This window comes from Rhinatrema bivittatum, chromosome 7 (genome assembly GCF_901001135.1).
Source record: "Rhinatrema bivittatum chromosome 7, aRhiBiv1.1, whole genome shotgun sequence".
In the NCBI taxonomy this organism is placed as follows: Eukaryota; Metazoa; Chordata; class Amphibia; order Gymnophiona; family Rhinatrematidae; genus Rhinatrema; species Rhinatrema bivittatum.
The window spans coordinates 124,297,157-124,317,633 of record NC_042621.1 but is presented as its reverse complement, the minus strand read 5'-3'; the positions used below and the strand labels follow the sequence as shown (position 1 = coordinate 124,317,633).

The following is a 20,477-nucleotide window of genomic DNA, read 5'->3' as shown; positions in this document are numbered from 1 at the left end:
TGTCAAGATTCCCAGTGAGGCTTTTATTTTATATAGTAATTGTTATGGATCAACTAGCCACAACATTCTTATAGGAATGACATCAGAATGGTGCAGCAGCAGCAGAGGTATACAAATGGGTACAAGGCCGCTCCATCCTGCTGAGCCATTTCCTGTTGAGTTGCTCCTCAGCCTCTGATGCTTCAGTTGTGGATGTTTCCTGAGGCAACTCAATTATAAACAAATGTTAGTTATTTCGGTATTTCTAAACTGGTATTAGACACTTATTTGTGTAAGTAAGAAAATATTCATCAGATAAGGGTCAATATTCAAAGCTGACCATGTAGAACTTAGCCAATTAGAACTTATCAGCTAAGTTACGATGAATATTCAGCGGCACAGTGAAGCCATTGAATATATGCATATATATATATGCACTTAGCCAGATAAGTCTACCTAGCTAAGTTTAGACCTGTTTTATGCAGAGTCTAAACGTACACGTAGACTTATGCAGCTAACTCCATATATTGGTAGTTGGCCGTATAAGTTATATGACTAACTTACTCCGCCCCCGATCAACCCAGTACATGCCTACTTTTTGTGCACGTAACTTTTAGCCTTATAAAGTACTTATACAACACCGTTTGGCTTTGCTCACTGTTACATATCTACAAACCTCCACAACAACTTCGCTCGATAGACAAATGCATTTTAGAAATTCCCCCAGTCAAATCAGCAAACTTGGCCTTAACCCGTGCATTCTCTGTAGCAGGCCCAACCCAGTGGAATGCCTTACCCGATCATATAAGATTGACAGCTAATCATAATGAATTCAAGAAAAAACGAAAAACTTACCTGTTTAATAAAGCCTTCAATAATCAGTAATCTAATTTTGTTAAATATATACCAGACTTGATGTACTTTATGTATTTAATGTAGTTTGTCCTAATTTTATGAGTGTAATGTTGTAAACCGCCTAGACAGGCAGATGCCTGCCTTAATCGTGCGGTATATAAGAATTTTAAATAAATAAATAAGTAAAATTATGTACGGCTAAGCTGCTACCGCCACTTATCCAGCTAAATAGCACTGAACGTGCTTTGAATATCTGGCCCATATTATTTAACACTTCATTTCTTTTATATGAGCAGTAGAAGGTGTTCTGCTTATTTATTTTCAGTGTCAAGTTATTTCAGCATGGTATACGGTAGCCCTAACATTTTCAGTTTTCATTTCAAACCTCCTAACAATGTAAAAAAGGCTTAAGAGTTGGCAGATTTAGGTTTTACAGATTTTCACATTCCTTTTTCATTAACTTTGATTATGTCTCTTTAACAGTGATGCTGCTGTTCCTCCTTGAAAGAGGACAGATTAAAATCCATTACTCAGTTAATATGGTGATTATACAGTGGTTGTGAAACATCTAGCAATTGTGACATGTTAGACAGCATCATGTAACCACACCCTGAAACCCATTCATGCTCAGATCAAATCTGGCAAATGAATAACCAGCTAAGCCAAGACAAAGTTTTTGGGGTTTTTTTTACTGTAAAAACAAAACATGGCGCATGTTGATCATCTGAGTGTGATGACACGCTCCATGGTATACACGACAGGATTTTGGTGTACGTCCTTTCCTGGGTACTGATGATTCCTAGCATTTCTCTTCATGCCTTGTGATGCTCCCAGAGCGCGTGCCAAAATCCTCTAATGCCCTGCCATGTGTTAGGGCATACCAATGTCTACAATTAGCACTTAGCAGCAAAAATCCAGGCACGGTTCCCAAAAAACATGCCTGCCATTTTATAGGAAGGGCAGAAGGTCACTTATAAGTCTTCTGGCTGGGAAGTAAAGACTTCTGGGTTACTGTTGAAACTAGAAAGAATAAGCCAACATCCCCCCCCCCCCATCCATTTCCCATCTCCCCCTTCCCCCCTCCCTACATACACACATATACATCCACAAACTCATCTTCTTTCTCTCTTCCCTATCTTACCTTCATCGTTAAGACCTGTTCTCTCTCCCTCTTTCTCTGTCCCCTAACATGCAACGTAGAAAGGATAGAAGAAATGACGCTTGGCTTTAGAGGATTATAGAGATATAACTGATCTAGGCATAAACAAAACAAGGAAAACAGAAACTCTATAGCTTGATAAATCCATTAAAAATATGTTGGACGTACATCATGTGAGGTAATAAGGGGACTGAAGCCTGGAACCACGCTGGATACAGGCACAAGGGCTTAAAAGCTTCCAGTCTGCGTTTTTTGTTTTCTTTTTTGAGAAATCTAGGCAATTACATACCGTCTCTGACAGGTGAGAAGGATCCAGGACCACACAATATGAAGAATGGAAAAAGATAGTAGTAGTGTTGGTAAGGGTTTGGGGGGATTTTGAAGTGGGAGATAAAATACTCTTTTTTAAGCTTCGCTGCAATAATAGAAGGGTCAGATGCTTTTACTTGGCAAAGCAACTTCATTGGATTGTTATGTTTATAAGGAAGGAAAATAAATTCCTGCTTCAACAGGGGTGCAATAGTGCCCAGATTCTACTGCAACCTTGGACTGTGGCCGGTCTGTATGTTCAAGGTAAAACAAAGTAAAATGAGTTGAGAACCAACTTAAGCCCCCAAACCTTGCACTGTGACCCTTGGGTTACAAAACTCAAATGACTTGAAGGGAGATTCGGAAATTTTATAAGGAACCCAATAGAATAAAGAAGGTTCATTGAACAATTCTGACCCTAGGACTTTATTTGTTAGCAGGCTCCATGAAAAGCAAATGCTCGGCTAGAGTAGGGTCCAGAATGTGGATCCCATGCAGGATACTTGGGGCTCTGTTGCCAAAAGAGGTTTGCCAGAAGCCCTGTTTGTAAAAATGCTTGCATCTGAAAGGTCTATAAGAATGAGAGGTCTTAATTTCCCAGTGCATTGCATTGGAGAAGGGGAATTTTTAGGAAGGGCAGATAGGAAAATGGTAATATTCTTCATCAAAAATGGAGGAGCTTTTCTCCTAAAGAGGAGAGAGCAACTCTGAAAATGTATTTATTAATTTACTTAATCAAATTTGGCACATTTCTGTTTCTCTAAAAGAATTTATAGGTGGGCAACAATGCAACATAAATGTGAGAAACACTTTTAAAAGATCTTTCAAAGGAAGAGAAAGAATAGCACATTCTCAAAACTATAGTATATGAAATGTATGTCACATATGTAGGGATCTCTGTTTTCAGTTTTTGTTTTATTTTTTCCTGGAAATTTATCAGTGTTTATTACAACAAAATTGAGAGACATTGGTGGAAAACAAATGACTTTGTCATTTTTTCAGGTAAATAAAGGGAAACTTTAATAAATTAGAAAAAAATAGAAAAAAACTGAAAGGTGCAGCTACAAAGGTAAAATGTGTGCAAAAGGCATGGTCACTGTTAAAAGTATCCTAGAAGCACAGTTCAGATGTATTCCATGCATTAAGAAAGGTGGAAGGAAGGCAAAATGATTACCAGCATGATAAAAAGGTGAGGTGAAAGAGGCTATTTTAGCCAAAAGATCTTCATTCAAAAATTGGAAGAAGGATCCATCAGAAGAAAATAGGATAAAGCATAAGCATTGGCAAGTAAAATGCAAGACATTGATAAGACCACCAAACCACTGCAGATGTTACAAAATGCGGCAGCGAGACTGTTGACCAGCACCAGCCGCGGTGAACACATCTCCCCCATCCTCAGAAAACTACATTGGTTACCAGTGAATTTTAGAATCCTGTACAAATCTATTACCCTAATACACAAAACCATCCATCAGCAACTCCAACTCGACCTGGAAATCCCCATTCAAACTCCACTCCTCTAACAGACCAACTAGAGATATTTACAAAGGCACTCTGAAATTTCCCCCTACTAAAGCCACACGCCTCTCTATGACCAAAGACAGAGCTTTTTCAATAGCAGGCCCATCTATCTGGAATAACATCCCATCAAATCTCAGATTGGAACCCTGCCTTCTTAACTTTCAGAAAAAGACTCAAGACGTGGCTCTTTCATCAAGCCTTCCCGGATCCACCAGACAATCACTAGTTTGAGCCTCACTTCTTACAAGGTCCTTGGCACTCTTCCTCCTGAAAATGGACACTAGCATTTCCAGGTTAAAGCATAAGTGTTAACCTGTTAAATTAATCGTATCACTTTATATTTATTCTACCTGGCTTCATCTTCCTTCCAGCTTGTTTTAAGCTTCCAAGTTTATTCTATTCCTTGTTCCCTGTACGTACCAGGATCAGTCCAGGACACCTGGGTTGTGACTCCGCACCAGTAGATGGAGACAGACTAAAACTTGTGGGCGGAGCCATATATGCTCCTGTGCCAGTCACAGCCCCTCAGTCTTACTCTGTCTCCAGTAGATGGTGCAGGTCCAGTCACAGCCCTGCCTGACCTGATTCTGGTGGTTAGTCAGGTTTGGTTTTTTGGGTTAGTTTTGTTAGGCCTAATGGTTTGTATACTAAATTGGGTTTTGTTTTTAATTCTTAGTTGGGTGCCCTGCCTCCCAGGGGGGTTGAGAGGTCCTGAGGGGACTACCCTCCCCCGGTTGAGGCCGCTGCCAGGGTCGAGGACCCGGCTGAGCTAGTGGCAGCGTCAGGGGTGACACCGGGGAGCCCGGTTCACTCACCCCTGCAGGAAAAGGGCTCCAGAACCAAGGACAGCTGCAAGCTGTGTAAAAAAAAAAAAAAAAAAAAAAAAAAAGGGTTTTTGTTTTTGTTGTGCCGGCTCTCCGTTTCCTCGCGTCTCCACTCCGTTTCGGGGGGGGGGGGGGCGCCGGTAGCAGGAGGGAGGTCGCCGACTTTGAAATTTTTTTGTTTTGCTGCGTTTCCCGCCCGTTTTTCGCCGCGATCGCCGGCCTGCCGTGAGGGTCGGCCTGCGGCTCGGCTCGCGCATGCTTATCGCGGCAAGGTCTCTGCAGCTCCTGTCTCACGGGCGGAGGAGGAGTGCCCGGATCGCCTCCGGGGGTCCGGTCCTGAACCGCGCGATCGCCGCCGCGCGCGGGGGGGGCTCGGCTGATAGGCCCCAAGGTTTTTGTTTTATTTCCCGCTCTGTACGAGTGCGGCGGCCATTTTAATTCCCAGCCGCGAAGTTGCTCGGTTCACAGCAGGAGATTCAGCTCTGCCCCCCGCGCTTTTTCCGTAGCGGGGTCCGGCGGGGGGGGGGGTCCCCCACGGGGGGGCCTCGTTCCCCGGTGGCTACCGCGGAGGCTTCTTCAGATTCGGGTTCTTGATTTTGTGGCGCAGGATTCTTTTCTTTTCAATTGTAAGCATAGTACGCGCAGCCGGAGGGGCGTCGCGGGGGAGGGCCACCCGTAGGTCTGCTCCAAGGAAGAAGAACACTATGGCTGTTGCGGAGGGCTCTCGGGAGCCCTCGCGGTGGACACATCCGCCGCGTGGCGTACCTCAGAAGTCGGAGAAGGAATCTTCATCTCCAGTTCACTCAGAGTCTCCAGAGGAGCCCCTGATGGGGGCCGAGGAGGCGGCTGCGGACGGTCCCGTCCAGCCCAGCGCGGGCAAAGGGACACTAGCCGTGGAAGGGGAGGTCCCCAAAGTGGTGCGGCTTTTTCGCAGGGAGGCAATGTCCCCGCTAATTCCAGCAATTCTTCAGGAACTGGCATTAGAGGCTCCGCCTGTGGTGGCCCGTCCAGAGGCAAACATGGATCCGGTGCTCTTAGGTCTCTTGGGGCCGGCAGTAGCATTTCCTTTTCACTTTTCATCGACAGATATCCTGTTCGGTGAATGGGATACGCCGGAGTTACGCTTGCAGGTCAGTAAGACCATGGACAAGATTTACCCGCTACCCAAGGGTGCGCTGGAACTCCTTCGACTGCCGAAGGTGGATTCCGCAGTCTCTGTGGTGACGAAGAGGTCGACCATTCCGGTTACAGGAGCCACGGCTCTCCGGGATATACAGGATAGGAAGCGGGAAGTGCAACTCAAGAAGAGTTTGGAGGTGTCTGTCCTGGGTTACGGGCTGCCATCTGTACCAACTTCGCTATACGCGCGAGCCTGCGCTGGGCCCAAGTTTTTCAGTCGAACCCAGGTCTGTCGGCGGCAGAGGCATCACAGGCAGATAGGTGGAGGCAGCAATTGCGTATGGGGCAGATGCTCTCCACGGGTTGCGGCGTACATCCACTAAGTCCAGGGTGGAGGCTGTATCGGTGCGTCGCCTGCTATGGCTACGTAACTGAGCTGCAGATGGTTCGTCCAAAGCGGCTGCCCGAGGACAAATTTCAGGGCGCGCTCCTCCTTTTCAGCCAGATCCCGTTTCCAAGGGCCCAGGAATTCGCGTGCTCAAAGGTCTACAGGTCCTTCCTATAGGTCACCTTCCTCCCGAATCCCTCAATGGCAGCAGTCTTTTCGGAGTACACGCTTCGGTAGACAGGGAGGAGCCCAAGTCTTCACTGTGATACGCGGCCGGCCCATCCCTCACCTCAGCCCCAGCACGTCGTTTCCAAGGTAGGGGCGCGGTTACCCTTGTTTGTCGAGGAATGGGCCAGTATAACTTCGGGCCAAGGGGTCCTCAATGTGATAACGCACGGCTACGCATTAGAGTTGTTCGTTCCCCAGCACTCAAATTCCTGGTCTCGCCGTGCAAGGCTCCCGAACAGAAGGCAGCAGTGCTAGACACCATCCGGCGCTTGGAAAGTTTGGGAGCCATTTTTCCCCGTTCCGATCAGTCAGCACGGCAAGGGGCGTTACTCCATTTATTTTATTGTTCCAAAGAAAGACTGCTCTTCTAGACCAATCCTGGATCTAAAAGGGGTGAACGGAAGCCGGCGTGTACCTCACTTCAAAATGGAGTTTATTTGGTCGGGGATCGCCTCGGGGCGTACAGGAGAGTTCCTGGCCTCACTAGATCTCATGGAGGCGTACCTTCACGTAGGCATTCAACTGTCGTTTCAGCGATCCCTAAGGTTCTGCGTCCTATGACGGTTTTATCAATTCAGGGCTCTCCCGCTTGGGGCTGGCAACGGCGCCTCGTACGTTCACGATGGTAATGGTCGTGGTTGCGGCGCAGCGACGCCAGGAGGGTGCTGGTTCATCCTTACCTGGACGATTGGTTGATTCGGGCGAGGTCCGAGAATCAGTGTCGGCTGGCGGTGGCCAGGGGCCTACAACTCTTGCAGTCTCTAGGCTGGATAGTCATTTTCAACAAGAGTCAAGTGGTACCCACGCAGACCTTGGAATACCTTCGACGACACGGTGCTGCGTGTTCCTCTCGCAGGACCGAAGGTGCGGACTGCAGTCTCGAGTGAGGCGCTTGCTGTCGCTACGCCTACCACGAGTCGGCAATTACCTGATGGTCCTGGGTCCTATGGCCTCCACTCTCGCGTTGGTCCCCGGGGCGTTCACTGATCTACGGCCATTACAGTCGTCCTTACTATCCCGCTGGAAGCCGATTTCAGGGGAATTCTACCGTCCACTTCCACTCGTAGGCCGGGCGAGATCCAGCCTGGCCTGGTGGCTCGATTCCAGTCTTCTGATCTCTGGAGTGTCACTTTTCGTGCCCACCTGGACAGTGGTGACCACGGATGCCAGTCTCTCCGGATGGGGAGCAGTCTGTCTAGGACAGTCAGTTCAAGGCCTATGGTCAGCGTCTCCAGCCCGAGGGGCTATCAACCGACAGGAGACCAGAGCGGTCCGGCGCTGCAATCGGTCCTACCTCTGCTGAGGGGACGGGCAGTCCGTGTTTTGTCGGACAACGCAACCACAGTGGCCTATATCACTCGCCAAGGAGGGACGAGAAGCCCACATCCATCGCCAAGGAGGGACGAGAAGCCCACAGGTAGCAGAGGAGGCGAGGCTCTTGATGGCTTGGTCGGAAATAAATCTCGACAACGTCGCAGTCTCTCACGCCGCCAGGATCGGCGACGTCCAGGCGGATTTTCTCAGCCGGCATCGTCGGGACCCCGGGGAATGGGAGCTGGCGGACGAAGCGTTTCGCCTCATCGGCAAGACGTGGGGTATTCCCACATGGACTGGATGGCCACAGGCTGCACTGCGAAGGCTCCGTGATTTTTCAATCGGTTTTGGGAAAGGGGAGCAGAAGCAGTCGACGCATTGGTGCTTCCCTGGCCGACGGATATCCTGCTGTACGTCTTTCCTCCGTGGCCGATGTTCGGCGAGATTCTGCGCCGCATAGTATTGCACCCGTTCAACATGATCATGGTGGCTCCGGAATGGCCTCGCCGTCCGTGGTTCGCGGACCTCTTTCAGTTTGTCGGGGGCGGCTACCATGCGTCCCATGCGTCTCCAGGGGGTCGCGGGGGCCCTTCCATCAGGGCCCCGTCTGGTTGCAGGATGCGGATCCCTACTGTCTCGCGGCATGGCGTTTTGAGTGGCCTCGGCTCCAGAGGAAAGGTTACTCTGACGCGGTGGTGGCTATGCTGCGGCGGTCCAGGAAGCAGTCTATGTCCTTGGCGTACGGCCGGGTCTGGGTAGTCTTTGGGGAATGGTGCGTGTAGCGGAGTGTGGCTCCCACTGCCGTTTCGGTATCTGGTCTTCTGGTTTTCTCCAGGCTGGTCTGGCCAAAGGCTTGGCATGCAGTTCCTGCGGGTCCAAGTGGTGGCGCTTGGTTGCTGGCGAGTCCTGATGTCTCCCGTTTTCTCCGGGGGGGCTAAGCTTTTCCGTTCTCCGTTGCGTTTCCTCTGCCCGTCCTGGAACCTTATTGGGTTCTTCCCACCCTGTGCACGGCACCGTTTGACCCTTGAAGCATACAACTCTTAGGGTCTTCGCATTAAAGACTGTATCCCTGGTGGCGATTGCCTCGGCGCGGCCCTTCTCAGAGTTGCAGGCTCTTTCCTGTAGAGATACGCCTCGGGGTATCCTTGCGGATGATCCCTTCCTCTCTACCTAAGGTCGTTTCGTTTTTCATCGGCATCAGTTAGTTGAGCTGTCCGCTTTGCGGCCGGGAGCTCCTCTGTTCCTTAAGCGAGGGACTTAAAGAGGCTTGCTGTGCGAAGATCCCTTCTACGCTACCTGGAGGTCACGAATTTCTTTCCGATAGCGGATCATTTGTTTTCCTTTTCGGGTCCAAAGAACGGGACCGCAGCATCCCACACGACGATTGCCCGTTGGCTAGAAGAAACCATTGGTTCGGCATACCTCGTGTGGGGAAAACCGATTCCTGGGGGCCTCAGGGCTCACTCGCCACGGTCTCCAGCGACTTCTTGGGTGGCGTCTTCGCAGGTGTCGCCTCCAGTGATTTGCAGGGCGGCTACCTGGAGGTCGTTACATACCTTCATTAGTCATTACCGGTTGGAGGTTCAGGCTACTGATTCCGGGAGTTTTGGAAAGTAGGTGCTCTGAGCGGGACTCTCTGCTTCCCACCCTCGGTAATTTAGCTCTGGTACATCCCAGGTGTCCTGGACTGATCCTGGTACGTACAGGGAAAGGAAAATTAGTTTCTTACCTGATAATTTTCGTTCCTGTAGTACCAAGGATCAGTCCAGGATCCCGCCCGCAGTGCTACGCTGTAGTAACGAAGAGTCCGCTCATTGTTGTGTTTCAGTACGCTGACCCCTTATTTAGTCACTCTCCCGGTTGGGGTGCCTGGTTCCTGTAGGGGTGTTGGAATTTTTTTCCGTTTAAATAGCAAGTTTGTTTGGTTAGCTATGGTTACCTTATGGAATTTTTCTACTTTGACATTACGTATGACTGAGGGGCTGTGACTGGCACAGGAGCATATATGGCTCCGCCCACAAGTTTTAGTCTGTCTCCATCTACTGGTGCGGAGTCACAACCCAGGTGTCCTGGACTGATCCTTGGTACTACAGGAACGAAAATTATCAGGTAAGAAACTAATTTTCCTTTGATTGTAACTTTGACTTATTCCTTTTCCATTGTTATCTATTGTTTACCAGAATTGTTACCTCAGTTTACCCTTGTTAAATGTAAACCGATCCGATATGGTTATTTACCATGAAGGTCGGTATAAAAAACTGTTAAATAAATAAATAAATAAGACAGGCTAAGAGAGAATTTGAAAAGAAGTTGGCCATAGAGGCAAAAATTCACAAAAAACTTTTTAAAATATATCCAAAGCAGAAATCCTGTGAGGGAGTCGGTTGGACTGTTGGATGATCAAGGGGATAAAGGGGCACTTAGAGAAGATAAGGCCATCGCGGAAAGATTAAAACAATTTCTTTTCTTCTGTGTTTACCGAAGAAGATGTTGGAGAGATACCCGTTCTGGAAAAGATTTTCATGGGTGATGATTCAGATCAACTGAACCAAATCATGGTGAACCTGGAAGATGTGGTAGGCCTGATTGACAAACTGAAGATTACTAAATCACCCGGACCAGATGGTATACACCCCAGAGTTCTGAAAGAACTAAAAAATGAAATTTCAGACCTATTTCAATTAATTTGTAACCTGAAGATTGGAAGATGGCCAATGTAACCCCTATATTGAAAAAGGGATCCAGGGGTAATCTGGGAAACTATAGACCGATGAGCCTGACTTCAGTGCCGGGAAAAATCGTGGACACTGTTATAAAAATAAAATCACAAAACATTTAGATAGACATGGTTTGATGGAACTCGTCCAACATGGATTTACTCAAGGAAAGCCTTGCCTCACAAATCTCCTACCTTTTTTTTGAAGGGGTGAATAAACATGTGGACAAAGGTGAACCAGTAGATGTGGTATATTTGGATTTTCAGAAGGTGTTTGACAAAGTCCCACATAAGAGGCTTCTAAGAAAACTATAAAGTCATGGGATAGGAGGCAATATCCTTTTGTGGATTGCAAACAGGTAAAAAGACAGGAAACAGTAGGATTAAATGATCAGTTTTCACAATGGAAAAAGGTAACTGTGGAGTGCCTCAGGGATCTATAAATGAACCAGTACTTTTTTATATATTTATAAATGATCTGGAAAGAGGTGCAATGAATGAGGTGATCAAATTTGCGGATGACACAAAATTATGCAGAGTAGTTAAATCTCAAGCGGTTTGTGATGAATTATAGGATGTCCTAGCAAAACTGGAAGATTGGACTTCCAAATGGCAGATGAAATTTAATGTGAACAAGTGTAAGGTGACGCATATAGGGAAAAATAACCCTTGCTGTAGTTACACAATGTTAGGTTCTGTCTTAGGAGTTACCACCCAGGAAAGAGATCTAGGCGTCATAGTGGATAATATATTGAAATCGTCAGCCCAGTGTGCTGTGGCGATCAAAAAAGCAAACAGAATGTTAGGAATTAGTAGGAAGGGAAAGGCAAATAAAACAGAGGATGCCATAATGCCTCCATGGTGAGACCGCACCTTGAATATGTGTGCAGTTCTGGTCATCGTATCTAAAAAAAGATATAAATGCACTGGAGAAAGTGCAGAGAAGGGCAACCAAAATGATAAGGGGCATAGAATGGCTCCCCAATGAGAAAAGGCTAATGAGGTTAGGGCTGTTCAGTTTGGAGAAGAGACGACTGAAGGGGAATATGATAAATGTCTACAAAATCATGAAATGACTTGAACAAATTAATGTAAATTGGTTATTTACTCTCAGAAATTTCAGGACCAGGGGGGCACTCCATGAAGTTAGCAAGTAGCTCATTTAAAACAAATCGAAGAAAATTCTTTTTCACTCAGCGCATAGTTAAGCTCTGGAATTCATTGCCAGAGGATGTGGTTACAGCAGTTAGTGTTACTGGGTTTAAAAAAGCTTTGGATAAGTTCCTAGAGGAAAAATCCATAAACTGCTATTACGGTAATTAATAAGCAATAGTAGCTTGGGATGTATCTAATGTTTGGGTACTTGCCAGGTACTTGTGACTTGGTACTGAGCTTGATGGACCCTTGGTCTGACCCAGTATGGCATATCTTAAGTTCTTATATAACTTTTATAACTTTTGTTCTTGTAATAAACACTGATAAATTCCCAGGGAAAATAAAATAAAAACTGAAAACAAAGCTCCCTAAACATATGTGAGCTGCTTAAAGAATGTTAGTGGATATTATGAGATGCCTTTCATAGTATAATCTAAGGATGCTATCTCACCCAGGCTGGAAAGGTAAAGCTACTTAACTTTGCTTCCTCAACCTGTCATCTCACTTTTTTGAGTCATTAAAAAATATAGCTTACACAGAACCTGTTAGTTTGGAGAATATGAACTTGTGGCCAAAGGTGTTTTCTCCGTTGCAGTATTTGTGTGTGTGAATAGAACAATTCTGAGATATATTCTTTACTAATGTCCTGGCAAGATCAGGACAGGATCCCTATAGAATCTACATTAACAGCAATACCCCATTCAAGTCAGCCTTTCCCTAGGAATTCCACCCTTATCCTCTTAAGGGACAAACCTGCATTTTAGATTTGATCTTTCAAAGCAAATGCTCAATTTATTTCAGGTTGCGCTAATGTGATTAAAATGAAGACAAATCTGCCTCTTGCTTTCCTTGATGACTAAAGATACGTAGAATTGTTATCCAGTATTCCAAATTCATTCATAATTGTGCTAAACTAAGGGCCATCTGTATCTCAGGAGTCCATAAATTGCAAAATCTGCCCTGTGCCATACCTCACTCAGCTGTTCTTGTGTGTCTTCACTGTCCCACCAGGACCACTTAGGAATCACCTATGCAGCCCTGCGCTCCAATCAGATCCTAACGCTGAAGGTTTGTGGGTCATTGTCTTACTGAATCCAGTCCTGCTGCAAAGGGGGAAGGGTATGAACCCCTGTATTGCTTGATCTGCTTCAGACTATGCTACACTGCTGGAGGGGATGGGGGTTTAAAAAAACAAAACAGAAAAAGGAAAAAATTAATGAATACAACTTCTGTGCTGTTTGTTTCCCAAACCTTTAGTTTGTTCCGAAAGTTTAACGTAGAAAAATTGGGCTGCAACAGAATTTGGGTAATTTGAGTTTACATGTGAAAAAATATTCACAAGCACAGACTTTTGGGTCTAATCCAATATTGTGAGATAGCGCAGCGTGATTTTTTATAACGGCTAGTTCCTATGGGTACTAGCTGATTCTAGTAATTGGAGTCGAATACTTTTGCCGCGGGTTGGAGGGGAGAATCTCACCGTGGCTAAGAAAGAGTGTAAAAACTTTAAATCACAGAGCTCAGTGGGGAAGCAGGAAAAACTTGTGACTGAAAAGAAGAACTACCGACCCCAATTTTTAGAAACTTTGTAATCGTCAAAAAATGTTTGGACAGCCAAACATAGGAAGGTGAAGTAGCATATAATATTAACCATATAATATTATAGCTTTACGGAGAAAGCATGCCATACAGTAATCTTGCTTAGAGATCTCTGTCTGCCCACATACTACATTTATGATGGCATTATCAACTACCATATGCAAACATTGGAGGCTGGGAATCCATGAGTGACATGAGCGATCTTAGGGTTTTTGAAAGGTGCTAAATTGATAACCCAGAAAACAAAGTCTGCAACAGATCCATAGAACAGATGGAGAATGAGGTGCAGCAAGATTCCTCACACTGCTGTGTCCAAACATCTTAACCCAGTTTGTAAGTGCCCAATGATAATGATGCTTCTAGTGATGTGGACAGGGAAATGTACCACTGACTTATCTCACATAGGTCTCCGAATCAGTTATGCATGGTTATTCCTTTCAGTCACTAGAGATCAGAACTGAACAGGTTCTTTATCCCCTGTGCCAATCCACTTCTCCTAAAGACCTGTAACTACTCTTCTCTCACCTTGTCCACCTTCATCATCACCCCAGCTCCGCCACTGCCTCACCCAAACTGACAGCATCAATAGGACTTTACCCCTGTTCCCTCTAAGCTGTGTGCATGAACCCCAAGCACCCAGCAAAAAATAGTGCACTCAAGAAATCCTGATATTATGTGCATTTTACTGGCTTGTAACACACAAATTTGAACTCATTTTGTAAAAAGAGTTACACAAAAAAAATATTTTTTGTGCACATAGCCTTTCAGAATTTAGGGGAAAATTGGACATTACAAATGTTTCCAATTTTAATTCATTGATCCATACACCATTATTGTGAGCATTTTTCAGACTGTTCAATGAATATTTGCCAAGGGAAATATTGATGAAATATCAAAGCGTGCATTTTACCAGAAAAATGCGGATTTTCATTTAAAAAATGAACAGTTTTGCAATCAACCTAATTTTCATCAAATGTTTATCACATTCATGCCAATGTTGCCTATGTTTCACTTTGCAATTAGTTTGTCTGCACAGATCTAATCCATGAGACTTTATGCTTGAAAGTCAAAGATTCCCCTTGGCTTATAAATTATAGTCAGCAGAAGCATGGGAGTAGCTTACTCTTGGATATCTGTCATGATCTGTCTTTAAAGTCTTCTCTACATCATGCAAATGATGCTCACTAACATCAAGAGACTAAGGAACTGTATAGTCAGCCTCTTTTTATATTCAGAAGTCTGTATTTTAAAATTGGAAAAGAAAAGTTGGAAGTATCAATTTGACTTCTTTTGATATTTAGTGCATCCTTTTGATCCAAGGAGTTGTTTTTAATTGTGGCTCTACTGGTTTACCTCAATGATGGACTCTCACTGGCAAGTGAATGGCCCAGAGGGCAGGACTGCAATCGGGCAATAGCTGCGGTGAAACACTTCCCTTTGCAACCAGACTGGATCCAAATTTCCATGAAGCAAATGGCCCTGTTCAGGCAGTGGATAGCTTCTTGCTTAGAGCTGCGTGATCACTGTCACAGGAAGCTTCCAGGCACACCTCTTGGGGATCTGCAAACAAGTGGTGATAGTCAACTGAAATCATAGAATTGAAAAAGATATAGATAGTACTCAAACGTTTGCACAACGGGCTACTGACTTGCTCCTCATGATTGGCAGAGGTTGTGTAATGAAATCACATATATTAAACGTGAGTTACTGAAAGTGGTAAACCCTCATAAATGAGCTATTGCACACTTATGCTGTAACAGCGTTTTAACATTTATGCACTCGTTGCGATTGTGCGTGCTCAATGGACATAATCATGGGGTAACACTTTTCATTTCACGAAAGATGTGCCGCTGTTCTTGAACAGGAAAAAAAAATTTTGGGAATATTTTTGAAACAAATTTTTGGAACTTTAACATCAACTCCAACTACTTCATTAATAAAGATACATCTATGGAAAAAAGACGTATCTTTCCAAAGAAAACACTAGAGCTTAAGAGCTCATCAGCTCTGCTCTACCAAACGCCCGACACCGCTGGTGTTGCGGAGACTTCATCAGGGGCTTTAGCCAACATCTAGAGTTGGAGAACGATTTATCCGTTATGTGGCATTTCAATGGGCTGATGAGCTATTAAGCTCTAGCGTTTTCTTTGGAAAGATAAGTCTTTTTTCCATAAATGTTTCTTTATTAATGAAGTAGTTGGAGTTGATGTTAAAGTTCCAAAAAATTGTTTCAAAAAAAAAAAAAAAAAAATGTTTTTCCTGTTCAAGAACAGCGGCACATCTTACGTGAAATGAAAAGTGTTACCCCATGATTATGTCCATTGAGCACGCACAATCGCAACGAGTGCACAAATGTTAAAACGCTGTTACAGCGTAAGTGTGCAATAGCTCATTTATGAGGGTTTACCACTTTCAGTAACTCACGTTTAACATATGTGATTTCTTTGTACTCTGTCTTATACTTCTATCGCATATAATACCGGTTCTTTGATTTTCGAGATGTTGTGTAATGACATATAACTTCCCAGCATGAAGTAGGAGGGATAAGAAGAACATTTAAGGCCTGATTCATCAAGGTTTTTTTTCTGCAGGCTCATAATGGGAGAATAGCCCCCATAATCTTGTCAGCATCATTTTAGAGTACCTCAACAGTATTGTGCCCAATAGATGCAGAAATAGGAAGAAGAAGAAAAAAATGTAATTCAGTGAGGGACCTCTTAGCCTAATCTAAACCTCTTCTCACCCTAGAAGGAGAGAGGGAGGGATCATCAAGATAGGAACAAGGTAGAGTACAAAGGGGATCATGGAATTTCTTAAAGTTCTGCTGAGAGGTATACATCAGCTTGCAAGGAGTGAGAAGGAGACAGGAAGGGGCAGTGGGAACTCAGGAGAATGTCTACATTGTCAAAAACAGACTAGTTGAAGGACATAGAGTCTTCCCAACTAACAGCAGAAGGTACAATAGGTTTTATTTTGAAATTTAACATTAGAATTCCATCCAAAGAGGCAACTGCAAGAGTTACTATATTATATTTATTGTCTGAACATTTTTATTTTGAAGTTATTGATTTTGAACTTTTTGGAGTTGCTCCTTTGTTATCCCCATTCAGCTCACCAAAATACCATGTTAGGAGCCATGGAAAACCCTGGAACTAATTGCCAATGGTGCCTTAAATGATATCTCACATCCAAATATTGCAGGGACAAGTCAGCCACCGGTGTGCATTCTTTGGAGCATTCTTTCCATCATGGCTGCTCATGGGCGAGCAGCTTAAAGAATTTTAAAATTATTAATTTTTTGCATACTAGTTAGATAGTATTTAACACCTTGTGAACTTTAGAAGTGCCATCCAGTTTTCTTTAAATCACAAAGGAAATTAAGTCACTGCTCCCATAAGACAACTCAGAGTATCTCAAGTAACCCAAAAATCAGAGGTATGCCTAGAGATTTTCCTAGTGACAAGTGGACCTGCTGCCATAACTCCTACCTTTCTACTGTGCTCTATTTTCATAAATTCCTTCTTTTTCTGTTTCTCCTCTTTTTATTTCTCCTTGCTGGCTGCCCTCTCTGACCTTTGATGTTCTGCTGATGTTCTCTGCCTTACAACCTTTGGTCCTTGCCCTGTGACCTTTTCGTTTGGTCCTCCACTTCAGCTGTTGCCTCTCCTCAATGCAGTACGGGTGGCTCAGCCCTCGGTTATAAAAAGACGCATCTACCAGGTACTCAACCCCTCTTTTTTGCTTGCTTCATACCTGGTACCTGGATACTAAACTGCTTGCTTTCTGAGAGGTTCCCAGGGAGCCTGGGCAAAATGAGAGGTTTCTAAGGAACCTGGGCAAAATAGATTTTGTGTGTGAGCATGCGTGCATGTGAGTGTGTGTGTGTGCATTCAACAGAATGATTTCCCTAACATGTGCACGTAGACACCATATTATAAAAGGCATTCTGCGTTTCTAATCAGTGAGCTGTGGCTTGTATTGCTGCAAATACAAAAAACCTTTCCACCTAGAAGGTGCTGCGTTTTAGCACTGGAAAAATGAGGTTCATTTCTTTGGCAGTTCTTGAAATAAAATAATTTAAACATGCAGCAACATTTATGAACAATACTGTGCCTCCCTATAGCCCAGAGTTATGGAAATGGCATATTAAAAATACTGCTTTATGCTTTTAATATATTCCAAAAATAAACTGTAGGTAAAAGTAGAGAAATGACAATATAAAATCTAACTAAAGAGGCATTTGGGAAAACCAGAAATGTTGTCGAGATAAAATATAAAGTAGCTCTTGTGCCATTTCTTTCTGAAAACCTCAAGAGTGTGGAAGCTGTATAACTGTAGGAGGCTCTCAGAAGGAGGAAGCAGAGAACTGCAAAAAATACAAACAAATCCGAAAATAAAGTGAACCATGAACCATGAAAGGGAAAGATCTCAGTGCCTTGGACAAGCTGATAATATGGACTTGGTTAGGGCAGACTTTGTGTGGTAAATGTTTATTTCCTGGCTAAGAGGCCTCTTTACTGAAATTAACAGAAGAGACGAATGTAGCTGCCATAGACCTTGTTGAAAATTCCATAAACAACAAAAGCAGAAGAGCAGTTTTATAAATACCCTGTGTCCACAATAGAAATGCCATCCTGGAGAGCTTTGAATGCTCAGGATGCTGGCGAGGCGATGTCATAAAAAAATAAAATAAAAATAAAAAACCCTGCAACTTGATAATGACAGATTAATGAAAGTAGGAGCCAAAGCAATAGTAATGTTGTGCTAGATCTAAGACCACGTTGCTTAAAAAAAAAAGTTGATCAAATAAGACTGCATTTTAGAGTATGTCAAGGAAATGCACTTGTTTTTAACAAAATCATTGCCTACTCCTACCTGCTTGCCTCCCCTCCCAAAAATTCTCTTATATTTCTATATCAAAGGCAGGAAAATACCAAATGATATTTAATAAGCAAGGCACATTTTATCCAACTTAGGGCCTTATTTTCCAAAGCTATCGCAGGCTTGCGCTACTGAAATCGGGGCGGAGTTGGCCCCGGAAGTGGAGGAGTCGGGGCGTCACCGGGGCCGACTCCGCGACAACAGTGAGCACAGCGAAAAGGTAAGTGCCTTTTCGCTGCCTATTTTGCGCCCAATAACTACACCTTCTATGGTGTAGTTATTGGGCGCGATGCCGGCAGCGATCGCACCGCGGCGGTGCGATCGCTGCCAGCTAGCGCAGGACCGCCCCCCAGTAGCGCAATTTTCTAAAGTATTGCAGGCCTGCGATACTTTAGAAAATGAGGCTCTTAATATATTTATCATGTTCCATGCTGATTAGTTTCTCATTGGGTTTTACAAGTCTGATATAGTAATAAGAGTATAATCATACAATAATACTAAGTTAAAACGGTAAGAAAAAAGTCCATATGATTTAATGTCCCAGTAAATTGCGTTAATCCTCTTACAAAACTGCTGTTCCCTTATAGAGAAAGTGCTGTCTGCTGAGGGGGGGGGGGGGGGCATTGCACACACTGCCGGACTTGCATGTACCATCCTGATGGGAGAGCTCCAAGTAGGACTGTCAGTATTCATAAATAGGAGTGCCATCCTTTCTCCACTAGTGGAAATTCTGAATACAATACATGGGACAAGGATTGCACAAGCTGCATACCTCCTCCTGCTATAATACACATGCCGTATGTATCACATGTGCTGTACACAGGACACGTGCTGCCCGCACCCTGCACAATGCATACAGCACGGCACAAGGATGCAGGACATGGTAGATACATTGCTTGCATCCTGTCAATTGAATGTTGACTCTATGGTACACAGTCTGCACACTTGTGCTCGAAGTAACAGTGTACATTACATGGTAGAGACAGCAGACATCTCACTGGTCAGAGTGCTGCAAAGCCCTTCGTTGCTCAGAGTGCTGCATGCACCTACTGGTGGGTACAGCGTGGTACACCCAATCCCCACAAGTCACTGAGAGAATAAAGTCTGCTGGGCTTTGCAGTCCTGAACGACTCAAAATCCTCACAAGGCAGCACTGACCAAAAAATGGTCCTTACTGGCAAGACAAGCACAAGGCCAGTGCTCTTCTTTGAGCTGCTTTTCCCTCTTTTCCGATTCCTCTGGTGACATTGCGGCATTTGCTGCATGACCACAGACAGGCTGTGATGTTATAGATGGTAATCAACCGAACAGAGTAATTGGGCAGAAAGAGAAGGCAGACTATAGAAAAAAATCTTCCACCTATCACATTTATACATTAAGGGCCTTATTTTCCAAAGCATTTACAAGCGTAAAACTGGTTTTTACACATGTAAATGCACTTTACTCATGTAAGTGGGCTTACATGAGTAAATATATACATGTTTACATGTACATTGAATATGTACATGCTTCATGTCTGTTGAACGCACTACCTGTTCTATGAAACATACACATGAGGCTTGATTTATCGAGAGTTTTATTCTTAGGCCTAGACTGGAAAACATGGATACATTGGGCCTAGGGAATTTTATTTGCTGGGTCAATACAGAATGTCCAGGGTGTGTATGATGAAACAAAACATGCCCTTGTGACCTAGAAATGACCAATGGTAGGTCTTCATTTTACAAACATTGTAAGCATGGCACTGCTGTGCCAGTTTCAGAAACCTCTTAACTGTCTGGGTCCTCTCTATTCTAACCCGCTTGCTTGGCTCTTCTCTCTCTTCTGGCTGTGCTGCTATGCCATGCAAACCTCTTTTGTTGACTCATGCATTGACTGATCAACCCTCATTGTAATTCTTCGTTTTTTTAATGAACAATAGGGTGAACAGGGGCAGGCAGGCATCCAGGGTCCACCCGGGCTTCCTGGGCCCCCAGGACCATTGGGACCCCCAGGCAATCCAGGAGAGACTGGTCTGATTGGGCCACCTGTAAGTCTAAAAGCTAAAATACGTACTTATTTTGTCTTCACTGCTGGGTTTTTTTTTTGTTCTTATTTCTATCACCCATCTATAAGTCACCCTTTTTTTGTTCTTATTTCTATCACCCATCTATAAGTCACCCTTTTTTGTTCTTATTTCTATCACCCATCTATAAGGCACCCTTCCCGCAGAACATCCAGGTTTTCCAGGGCTGGAGTAAATAACTCCTGCTGAAATGCTTTCTCTACCCCTGCTTGTATCAAGGTTATTGCTATCCAGGCACATGTGTTTGAGGCTGAGACCAGTTGCTTCCACCACCCCCGAATGCCAAAGGAGTGGAAGTAACACCTCAGCTGTAATTATTCCAGCCTCAGCAGAAACCAGACTAAGAAAAGCCCTGAAACTCTTTG

The 20,477-nt window shown here is 44.4% G+C and overlaps 1 protein-coding gene across 1 annotated transcript in view; it reads left to right on the top strand.

Moving 5' to 3' along the window:
- The window catches only part of COL13A1 (collagen type XIII alpha 1 chain), a 578,485-nt gene that overhangs the window by 311,647 nt on the left and 246,361 nt on the right, over window positions 1-20,477 (top strand). The window contains exons 15-16 of the mRNA XM_029610690.1: window positions 12,579-12,635; window positions 19,969-20,076. Of these exons, the coding sequence (XP_029466550.1) occupies window positions 12,579-12,635; window positions 19,969-20,076 (165 nt within the window). The remainder of the gene's footprint in view (window positions 1-12,578; window positions 12,636-19,968; window positions 20,077-20,477) is intronic.